The following is a 12,139-nucleotide window of genomic DNA, read 5'->3' as shown; positions in this document are numbered from 1 at the left end:
CCTACATCACTGTGCACTATTACCATATTGAGAACATCCGGTTCTCATACCATATTTCTGTTGTATTTTTCAGATGCAGGTCGCAACCCACCTCGATGAGTTGTCTGGTTGGTAACAGAAGCGGAGGATCGCGATACTTTTCTTTTAAGTCTTTTTGAGTTATTTTATATATGTCTCTCACTTTTGTACTTTGTTTTGCCTAGAGGCATGTACTGAGGGAACAAAATTTGTATAAGCCATTTTAAACTTCAGTTTCTTGTGTCTGTATTATTGGCTAGCCAGCTTAAACTCCACGAGTCGTGGCTAGGTCCTTATGATATTATACTATCATATTTTGGTATATCGCATCTGTTTCTTGTGCTTTAAGTTAGACGCTTCGTTAATACGTTTTGTGCTTTTAAATCCTGTTTTTTGAGTTATGTCCTTCATCGGGCTTCTAGATTATATTGTTCTTTCTATATATATATATATGAGCTTAGAACTGTCGTAATCTCTGATTAACCTTTACTTTACGACACGAGGTAAAATTTAGGTTAATTAGGGTGTTACATACAACAGCTAGAAAGAGCTACACCTGTAAGGCGAGATTACTTACAGAGGTTATGTTCGGCATTTAATAACTAGAGACAGCTACACCTGTAAGGCGAGGTTGCTTACAGGGATTGTGCCAACTAAAAAGTCATGTCTGGAACTAGTACCGGATAATGTCCGGAGCGGGTAGAAACTGACAGATGAGCTCATTACCTGCAGTAGGAATAGACAGATATGAGGGGCTTTATTGTGTTTATTGGTTGTTGTTGTTGACTGAGTATAGTATTAAAATGGACTTAACTAATTACCCCGATCCTACTAAAAACTCTCCAGTTCTTATCCTTGCTTTTTCCTCCTTTCATACAGAGACGAGAGTCATCTCCTTCGAGCATGACCATGGACAGATATGAGGGGCAGCATATTTTAAACGGCGTGTCCAATTTAGCATAGACTTTTATGTTTAGTCTTTCACTTTTGGCTAAATTCACTGAGAGATTAGAGATTGTATAGCTTTGTTAGATTAGTTCGAATACTAGTTTAGGAGGTTTCCTAAATGGACCGGGGTCCGGAGTGTCATATATATATATATATATATATATATATATATATATATATATATATATATATATATATATATATATATATATATATATATAAGAGGTAGGGATGCAAACAGGCCAGACTAGGTTAGGCTTTGTTCTTAACTGGTCTGACTGTTATGTGGTTAATTGACTTGGGCCTGATATATAGTTTATTATAGACTTTTTTATAGTACTAAGTCTGACCTATTATTCACTCTGACCTGGTCTGTAGTATGTTAAAAGGTCTCATAATTTTTTTTACAAAAATAAAAATATTATTTAAGAAAAGTTAATTTTTAATAAAATTATTTATATGTAATATGTCATATTTAATATTTATAAGAATTTTTAAACTTTTAAAGTATTTAAAATATATAAAAGTATTTATAATAAAATATAATAAATTTAAAATATTTAATAGTTGTGTTAATAATAAAATAATTTATATATTCATGTTTTAACAGGTTCACACAAACCAGGCCAATAAAATTAAGAGGAGTGCTACACATACAAGTCATTTGGTTTACAAGTCATATAAGTTAGGAAAAACTTAACAAAAAGCACGCTGGCCCATATATGATTTCCATGGCGTGCTTCGCATTCCTCCTTCTCCTCCTCCTCTTCCTTCTTCTTCTCCTACTCTTCTTCTTCTTCCTCCATGAAAACGAGTTTCTTGTCAAATTTGTTCGATCTCCTTCGTGCGTTCTCTCTTTACCTTTTCATTCGTTGTTTTATCTGCATTTATCATTGGTATTCTTGCTTTATTTTTTTCGATTTTCATGGTTTTTGAAATCAAGCTTTGAAATCGTTTTAAAGATAATGGAACTTCAGAAATACATCAAAACGATTACAAAAATACACCCAACCGATTACAGAAATACACCCGAACGGTTATAGGAATTCACCCAAACGATTATAGAAATACACCCAAAGGATTACAGAAATACACCCAAAGGATTTAAAAAATATACCCAAAATTCATTGAAGTACACCTTATGCATAATTCAGAACTCTTCCTCTTTCTCCTCCTCATCTTCTGCTGTTTTTCTTCTTCATTTTTTTATTTCATATTCTCATAATTCTTTTTGGGAGAAAAAAATCAAACAAAGAAAAAAAATACATAATGTTGCAAAATCAAAAGAAGAATGAGGAGAAACAAGACGATGAAGATGAAACACTTCAAAAACGAAGAAGGAGAAGAAAAAGAAAAAGAGAAAAAATAAATGACTTGTATGACTTGTATGGAAAAACGCTTGTATGTGGAGAATTCCTCTAAAACTAATTAGTAAACTTAGGTCCGACTTTTTAATATATTAAAACTTTTACAAAAACCTGACCTTATATCTATTTTATAACAGACCAAATTAGGCCAAACAGATTGCAAATTTCTAATATGCCATTAGAGCTATTTTTATCCCTAAAACCTCACTAAACAACAAAAATAATATGGATAACTTATTGGTATAAAGTAGAGTGGGATACGGTATAATTTTTTAATGAAGAATATTAAAAGATCAGCAGAATTTATGATGTTTAGTCATTAATTAATCATTGTTAATATTTTTAATAGTCTAAAATGATATTTAATAGGATAAAATTATTTATTTTTTTTAATAATTAAGTGCTAAACAAATTTCAATAAAAGTGTTCGCGACTTCGTGTATACACTTTCTCTTTTCCAATACTATTAACAAGAAAAATGCAATCTGATCTTTAAAATGCTTTTCTTATGTTTTTAAATTTTTGTGGCTTACTTATTATCATTTAAGATATTTTTATCAACTACGTAAACTTTTAGCACCATTTTACTAGTTTACATTTTCTATTTTTAAAGATCATTTGGGATGGTTAACGATTTTTTTCGGGTAGCAGGCAAGTAGCAGATAACATAGTAGGTTTCGGCGTTTGGCAATGGAAAGGGCCGCGATTGTTCGTTCTCTATCGTGCACTTCTATGGCTTGCGGCAGATACCTCTTATCCCGCTCCTGCAGAACTTCTCTTTCTTCATCCATCCTCTTCCCCTCAACGCCAAAGCCAAAGCTATCGTTATCGCCATCCCCAACTGTAAGACACTCTTTGCAACGCCGCCACTGGAGATTTGCCCCCTCGCCTTACTTGAGCAGCAGGAAGCACTTCTCGTTGCTGTCTCCTAGAGCAGTTGCATCCCCTTCTATTCCATCATCTCCTTCTCCTTCTCCTTCTCCAGGTATGTTACGGTATTGGAACTGTTTAATTAGTAATGCTTTTCTATATCTTGTTTGTAGTTAGTTAATTTTATGATTTTCTTGGATGCACTATGCAGAGTTTCCTCATGTAAAGGACGAAGTTGCCCTTGAGTTGGGGTTTGAGAAAGTTTCCGAGGAATTCATTCCAGAATGCAAATCTAAAGCAGTGCTTTTCCGGCACAGGAAGACTGGGGCAGAGGTCATGTCTGTTTCCAATCACGATGAGAATAAAGTATTTGGTATTGTTTTTCGCACTCCTCCGTAAGTGCTCTATTTCTCTATCAAAGAATATTTACTCTTCAGCACTCCATACAGCCTATTCTGTTCACTGCCTAGCTGTCACATTTTTCTTGTTAGAAGCAATTACTTAATGAAGATGTATAGGGAATCAACTTTTAGTTAGCCAACATTACCCATCTTTACTGTTTAACTTTACTCCATACAGCCTATTCTGTTCAGTGTTCACAACCTAGTTATCACATTTTCCTGTTAGAAGCAATTACTTAACGACAATGTATGGGAACCAACTTTTAGTTAGCCAACATTAGCCGGCTTTAGTGTTTAGGTTTATAATTTTTTATTTAGGATTAAAGGTTTATGATTTAGGGTCTATAATAGAATTTAAAATAAATAAAGTTTTAAAAAAGTTGGTTGATATTAGCTGAAAAAAGTTTGTTATCTAACATTACTCTTAATTAAATATTATGCCGGAGCATTGTCTTCCTTAATTAAAACTTCAATCACCAAATTATTGACTATTTTCTAATGCAGGAAAGATTCTACTGGTATTCCTCACATCTTGGAGCATAGTGTATTATGTGGATCAAGAAAATATCCTTTAAAAGAACCATTTGTTGAATTATTGAAAGGAAGCTTGCACACTTTCCTCAATGCATTCACATATCCTGATAGGACATGTTACCCGGTTGCTTCCACAAATACTAAGGTAACCAACTCTATGACATTATCAGTTTAACTTTACCCTTTCATTCTTGAATCTAATAATTGGGACTGAGATGAGCTGCAAGATTGGTATCTTTCTGAACAGGATTTCTATAATTTGGTTGATGTCTACCTAGATGCGGTTTTCTTTCCTAGATGTGTGGAGGACTTTCAGACTTTTCAGCAGGAGGGTTGGCACTTTGAGCTCAATGATCCTTCTGAAGATATCACTTATAAAGGTTCGTAAAACACAACATGTATCTCTTCCAAGCAAAGGTTCATGCTGGTCATTGAGATTTAGTGACTCCATGATTCAAATTGGTCCTTGCGATTTCAAAAATAACAATTTAGTCGTTGAAGCTACACACTATGAATCACAAAAGGACGTGAATCATAAAGTGTAACCTCAGGATTGCTATTTTGAAATATCAGGGCCTAGAATATTCCTTTATCTCTATTTCTTTGTATCACTCTAGGCCTTGTAGAATTTTTCTTGCATTAATAATTTTGGCATTGTATGTTTTTCAATTACTTTCCGTAATGTTTTTTTATTTGCTTCCAGGTGTTGTATTTAATGAAATGAAGGGTGTCTATTCTCAACCAGATAATATACTTGGCCGGATTTCTCAGCAGGCAAGTTTCTAAATAGCTTCCTCTTTTTCTTTTCTCTACTTATCAACTGTAGTTGTCAAATATTGAATCATTTCAATGAAACCCATAAACATAATTGTACTCATTCCTAAAGATGAATAAAATTCTTGAAAGTAAGCTGTATAAAGTGAGTGACTTATTGTCCAAACTCTGAAGAAGATTGAAAACAGCTGTAGTGTAAAGAAGATTATCCACTAAGTAACAATTAGAAGAACAGAAGACAAGCAACCAAGAGAATGATATGCTGACAACATGTTAATTGAACACAATCGGTGGATAAATATTAAATAACAAAGAAGATAACCACCGGTTAAACAAAGATAAAAGATGGCAGAAGCCGAAGATATCTCACTGGTGATGTACTCCATGAACGGAAAATTAACCACATGAAAAGAAAACATCCTGCAACTCAATGACAGGAATGGGTAGATCCATTTAATTCATTTTTCTTTAAGATTTTAATTCAGTGCCTCTTAACATTTGATGTTGAAAAAAGAAAAGAAAGGGGGATAGGGGGCAGAAAACTGTAAGATAACACATAACACTTTGTAATTGTGATTCTAAACTGGTATAACAATGGTGTCGGTATTGGAGAATATTATCTTATGAAGTTTTTTTTCTATTTTTTTTTTTTTAATTATGTCAACATTTGAAGTGCAATTTGCAAGCTCGAGTCTCTTGAGCCTGAAAGCATCATTCATTCTTTGTGAATATATGTTAGTTATCAATTATATATTTTCATTTTATACAATTACTACAGGTTTTAGTACTTCTATTATTTTATGTTTTATTTATTTATTTTTTTCTTAAATTTTTTTGGTGTGTTTGTTGAATGTAACTATGTTGCAGGCCCTTTACCCTGATACTACCTATGGTGTTGACAGTGGAGGTGATCCTCAAGTCATTCCCAAGTTGACATTTGAGGAGTTTAAGGTTTGTATTGACTATTGACAATCATGTTCAAGCATGCTTGTAGTACACCATTCATCATTCCCAATATTGTTTCAGTAGTAGCTGTCCTTGCTCTTTATGTAGCATAATGGCGAAACATTATGGATATTCTTGTGCATTATACCTTGGTGACGGATCTATTTTTTTCTTTTTCGTTTTCTTTTTTTGTTTGACAGGAATTTCATCGCAAGTATTACCATCCCAGCAATTCACGAATATGGTTTTATGGAGATGATGATCCAAATGAGCGCCTCCGCATCCTGGGTGGTAATAAAATTTTGTTTAACTTACTCTTTAAATACACATGCTTACAATAGTGGTCTCATTGTGGTGGTCCTGTAGATTGTAGCCCTTACTCCTAGTCAATCTGAATGACTAAAGCTTGACTAACTTTCCAAAATGCATTTTACCTTGCGGGGGCTATTTTGATGCTCACAGAGGACCCTCTAGGTCTTAGCTAAGCGAATCTGTATTGCTCAGTCTCTTGCATCAACCTTGTGCAATGACAAGTAGATACTCTATACTTATGCCAAGACTGGTAGCTCTCTACTACAGTTTTTCTCAACCCATTGAATCTTGATGTTTACAAGGGCTTCCTCTTATTTCTGGGTGCATCCTCCTTTGTATATAGTTGTGCTACTGCTTAATATATTCCTGTCTTTATTTTACTTGTATACGCTGTGTATATTTGTTGCCAAGTAAGTTATGAATTTTTCTTTTTAGAGTTTATACTTGTAGCAGTTAGCAGCTTACTTCTTTCTGCCTTGTGTTTTTTGTCCAGAGTATTTAGACATGTTTGATGCAAGTTTGGCTCCAAATGAATCAAAGATTGAACCACAGAAACTATTTTCTAAGCCGGTTCGGATTATTGAGAAATATCCTGCTAGCGAAGGGGCTGATTTGAAGAAGCAGCATATGGTCACCCTTAACTGGTTGCTCTCTGATAAACCATTGGACTTGGAAACTGAGCTAGCACTTGGGTTTCTGGATCATCTTCTGTTGGGAACTCCTGCTTCACCACTGAGAAAAATTTTGCTAGAAAGTGGACTCGGAGATGCCATTGTTGGTGGTGGGGTTGAAGATGAACTACTTCAGCCTCAATTCAGCATTGGGTTGAAGGGAGTTTCTGAACAGGATATTCATAAGGTAGAAGAGCTAGTCATGACTACACTAAAAAAGTTGGCCAACGAAGGTTTTGATACGGATGCTGTTGAGGCATCTATGAATACAATTGAGTTTTCTCTAAGGGAGAACAACACTGGTTCGTTTCCTCGTGGCTTGTCACTCATGCTCCGGTCCATTGTAAGTTTGCATAATTGTGGTGTGGAAAATGGGCATTCTTTATACTGATGATTCAGATTTATAATTGCTATAATTGCGTATTGTAGGGTAAATGGATTTATGATATGAATCCATTTGAGCCATTGAAATATGAGAAACCTCTTCAAGATCTAAAATCCAGACTTGCAAAGGAGGGATCTAAAGCTGTCTTTTCTCCTCTAATAGAGAAATTCATCTTGAATAACCCACATCGAGTTACTGTGGAAATGCAGGTACTTATTTACTTACTTTTCCCCTGAAAACACATGTTAGATTTTGCTGTGTTGTTTATTGATGAAAATATTTCCTTGTCAGCCTGATCCTGAAAAGGCTGCTCGTGATGAAGCCACAGAAAAAGAGATCCTGCAGAAAGTTAAAGCTGGGATGACAAAAGAAGATTTGGAGGAGCTCTCCCAAGCTACTCATGACCTTCGGCTTAAGCAGGAAACTTCTGACCCACCAGAAGCTCTGAAAACTGTTCCTAGCCTTTCTTTGCAAGATATTCCAAAAGAACCTATTTATGTTCCCATTGAGGTTATCATTGCTACTTTCCATGATCAGAGCTTACACATTTTCTTTATGATCTCTAGAGATTTCACAAGGACTTCCATGCTAAATGCAGGTTGGTGATATCAATGGAGTAAAAGTTTTGCAGCATGATCTCTTCACCAATGATGTGTTTTACACTGAATTAGTATTTGACATGAGTTCATTGAAGCGAGAGCTTCTTCCCTTGGTCCCACTGTTTTGGTAATTATGTAACCTTTGAAGGATGTTTAATATTTTGCTTCTGTCAATTAACAGCTCCTAGTATTGTATGGTTGATTTATCGGGGATAGCAAATTTGATTGAGGATATATTTGGTTGGGAGTAAAAATTTTACACATGAAATTCATTTAAGTAAAATTGCCCCCACTTTTTACCTCCAAACAAATGTACCCTCATAGTTATATTTTCCTTGACTTTTATCATGAGTTTTGTTATCCATTTTTGTTAAATCTCATTTAAGAAGTTGCTTTGGTTGTTTATAGGTAATGTTATGATGTTAAACAAATTGTTAGATTTTTCCTATCCAAATTCTGCACTCTTCCAATCCTCCCCAGCCCCCTCCCACAATCACCACCACCACCACAATATGTTCCTTTTTAGCATAATCGTTTACAATAAATATTTTCTTTTCTTTCTCATTTCGTGTTTTGGTTCTTCTGTTTTATATTGTGAGGAACCCATCAATACAGTAGTAGAAGGGATAAGTTTTTGGTATTTTTTACACAAGTGAAGCTGGATCTCAGCTTACTGATGACAGAGATGAGAATTAGCAAAATAAAAGGGGGAAGCTCCTCTCTCCCAAGCCTATTCTCAAGGACAGCATAAAACCCTTTTCCCTTACTCCTGTGCACTAACAGAATTCACACATGCTGCTCTACATGCCAATGGCATTTCTTTCACCTCACCTATGTCAGTTAGGCCTTGAGGGTCCACTTGAACCTTCTATTACGATTCTGCGTAATTCCTAGGCTGTCCCTGAACCTTTTCCGCTAAGGGAATTTCTGCTTAATACTAACATATATCTGGTTAGGCTGCCTACCTACATTACACCCTTTGGGGCGGTCCTTTCTCGGACCTTGTGTTAATGTGGATACTTGATCACCAGACTGTCCTTTACTAACATATATCAAAAGCATCTTCTTGGCAGATATGATTACATTTAGCTTTTGAACTCTCCTATTTTTTATTTTTTATATTTTTTCAGCCAATCATTGCTGGAAATGGGAACAAAGGACTTGACATTTGTCCAACTAAACCAATTAATCGGAAGAAAAACCGGAGGAATATCAGTTTATCCATTTACCTCATCAGTGCGGGGCAAGGATGATCCATCTAGTCACATGATTGTTCGAGGCAAAGCCATGGCTGGGCGTGCTGAAGATCTTTATGATTTGGTATTTTCAAGTTTGCTTTAGTTTTCCCAAGTTTATTAGTGTATTCATGTCGAGCCTAATTTCTTGCATGCTACTTTACTATAGATTAATACCATTCTTCAAGATGTACAATTTGAAGATCAACAGCGTTTCAAACAATTTGTTTCCCAGAGTAGAGCAAGAATGGAGGTAATTATCACATTGTCATATGTAAAGAGATGGCTAAAAAGGCAGAGTATACAGATAATAATATCTAAACTGATATGTTGTGCATTTTTGTCTGTTGTCAGAACCGGTTAAGAGGCAGTGGTCATGGAATTGCAGCTGCAAGGATGGATGCTAAACTAAATACTGCAGGCTGGATGTCAGAAAAGATGGGTGGTCTCAGGTTGGAATTTTGAGATACTACTATGATTTGTTGTTCGGGCTGGTTTAACTTTTGTTTACTGTAGTTTTTGAAGTTTCATGATTGATTTTTTAATTTACTTTCCTGTTCAATATGGAAACAAAATCATATACTTAAATGCCTGCTATATTCTTTTCCAGTTACCTTGAATTCCTGCGAACTCTTGAAGAGAGAGTTGATCAAGATTGGGTGAATATATCGTCATCTCTTGAGGAGATTCGTAAATCTGTATTTTCCAAGCAAGGTTGCTTAATAAATATCACCGCTGATGGAAAAAACCTAGCAAACACAGAAAAGGCTGTGGGGAAGTTTGTTGATCTGCTGCCTACTAGGTCTCCCATTACCACAACTAATTGGAGTGCTACACTTCCATTGACAAATGAAGCTATTGTCATACCTACTCAGGTAAGATGATTCCTTTTTATCATCCCTTGTTAACCTATTATTTCTGATATTCAAGGATATATGAAATTTTATTCTGATTCTTATTGGTTGCATGTAATCTATGTTTCTAAGGGAAATATATTTATATATGTGGTGTTTCCTTCTATAGGTTAATTATGTCGGTAAAGCAGCAAACATTTATGATAGTGGTTATAAGCTTAGTGGGAGTGCCTATGTTATTTCCAAATACATTAGCAATACATGGTTATGGGATCGTGTACGTGTTAGCGGTGGAGCTTATGGAGGTTTCTGCGATTTTGATACTCATTCAGGTATGTCTCTACTTTGTTTTAGCCGTAAAGGTAGGCTTATTGAGCACCATCCTTTCAGCCCTAACTATGAATTATTTCTCCAGGTGTTTTTAGCTTCTTATCTTATCGAGATCCGAACTTGCTGAAGACACTTGATGTATATGATGGAACTGGTGACTTTTTAAGAGAATTGGAAATGGATAATGATACTCTGACAAAAGCTATCATAGGAACCATTGGAGATGTAGATTCCTATCAACTTCCTGATGCCAAAGGATATAGCAGGTATGTCTGTCATATCATTTATACCTCTGAAGCTTGTTTTCACTGGATATTTTTTTTACTTGGTCTCAATGGAAGAATTGGATTAATTGCTGAAATATTAACTATTGGTCCTAGCTTTGCTTTTATTGGTGCTTTTCTTGTCATAACAATTCCTGCGCTTTTATTTCGAATTGCAGCATGTTACGATACTTGCTGGGAATCACAGAGGAAGAAAGGCAAAGGAGACGTGAAGAGATATTATCTACTAGGTAAATGTGCTCATTGTTTATAATGCTTTGTAATGTTCTACTTTTTCTTTCAATACGTGCTACTTTTGGACTTTTTGGATCCACTACTATTGGATGTAGCATTTTTTTTCCCAAAAACGGAAGAGATCACCGATGAAGCAAAGTGATGCAGTTTGCTCTTCTTACCCAGAGTGGTACCTAAGATGGGCCGCTTGCGGTGAAAAGGTCTCCAAGATTTCAATTGCACCATAAACTTCTTTGAGATTTAAAAAGTTGCACCATGTTAGTCCCTCACTTTTCCGTTGGCACATCCCTTCCATGTTGGACTAGACAAAACATCATCATTTTAGTTTTGGCACTAAATGTTTGATTAAACGACATTGTTTAACCTTAATGGTCATACATTTTTTCATGGGACGTACAACATTTTGTAGTTCATTAAGGTTGAATGATGTTGTTTCATCAAAGAATTTAGCGTCAAAACTAAAATAATGTCGTATCGTCTAGTCCACCGTGGAAGGGTATTTACCAGGTCACTCACGGCGTGATGAGTAACTCGATGGAAAGGGGGGTGGGGGACCAATGTGGTGCAAATTTTTCAATCTTGAGGACCTTTATGGTACAATTGGAATACATCTTTTTGGTACAAGCAGTCAATTTCAAGGACCACTCTGGAGTTTAACTTTCTTACCCGAAATTAGTTTCTAAGTCCAGAATCAATATCAACATGATCACGGATTAATTCGGAAGTGACTTTCCATGTAGCTTGATGTAATCAATTTGTTACATTTTGTTGCTCAGAGGCCTAATCTTCCCAAATACATTTGAAACATGTTGCAAGAGGGTTTTGCCTCGTTAATGGTCTTGGATGCTGTTGTATACTTACAGAAGAAAGACCAAGGAATCAAAGGAATATGAATTTTTTTTTGACAAATTCTTTATACTAGCACAATTTGATGCTGAAACATCTGTTTTGGTCCAACTTTGAAACCAATTTGTTCTCATTCGGTTGTGTTTCTTCCCCAGTTTGAAAGACTTCAAAGAATTCGTGGATGCAATGGAAGCAGTCAAGGATAAAGGGGTTACTGTTGCAGTGGCATCTCCCGAGGATGTGGATGCGGCTAACAAGGAGCGTTTCAACTTCTTTCAAGTAAAGAAAGCCCTTTAGAATAAGGATTTATTAGTCACCAATTGGTACCTTTTATTATTTTGTACAATATACTGTAGCTGCCTATAGATAGATTTATTAAGGCCGATGTATTTTAATTTAAAGCTGTTGATTTCAAACTTTAGGCATATGATGATACGAAATCTTCAAGAATATAGCAAATAGTTGCATGCTGTAAAAACATTCTACAATACGAACTAATAAACAATACGTGGTTCTATTCGTTGTTTGGAAA

General features: G+C 35.4%; 1 protein-coding gene across 1 annotated transcript; it reads left to right on the top strand.

The window, feature by feature from the left end:
- Positions 1–2,946: 2,946 nt before the first annotated feature.
- Positions 2,947–12,139, top strand: LOC130948359 (presequence protease 1, chloroplastic/mitochondrial-like). Its single transcript, XM_057877080.1, has 19 exons — positions 2,947–3,318; positions 3,415–3,598; positions 4,109–4,283; positions 4,386–4,518; positions 4,842–4,912; positions 5,780–5,863; positions 6,058–6,148; positions 6,663–7,183; positions 7,270–7,434; positions 7,517–7,735; positions 7,824–7,951; positions 8,955–9,144; positions 9,229–9,312; positions 9,414–9,511; positions 9,670–9,934; positions 10,083–10,245; positions 10,329–10,509; positions 10,686–10,757; positions 11,763–12,139. The coding sequence occupies exons 1-19, from the start codon at positions 3,024–3,026 to the stop codon at positions 11,902–11,904; spliced, it is 3,261 nt and encodes a 1,086-aa protein (XP_057733063.1). The 5' UTR covers positions 2,947–3,023; the 3' UTR covers positions 11,905–12,139.

The sequence above is a fragment of the Arachis stenosperma genome, chromosome 9, assembly GCF_014773155.1.
Source record: "Arachis stenosperma cultivar V10309 chromosome 9, arast.V10309.gnm1.PFL2, whole genome shotgun sequence".
Taxonomy (NCBI): domain Eukaryota; kingdom Viridiplantae; phylum Streptophyta; class Magnoliopsida; order Fabales; family Fabaceae; genus Arachis; species Arachis stenosperma.
Note: the sequence above shows the minus strand (reverse complement) of the source record. Positions and strands in the feature narration are given on the sequence as shown.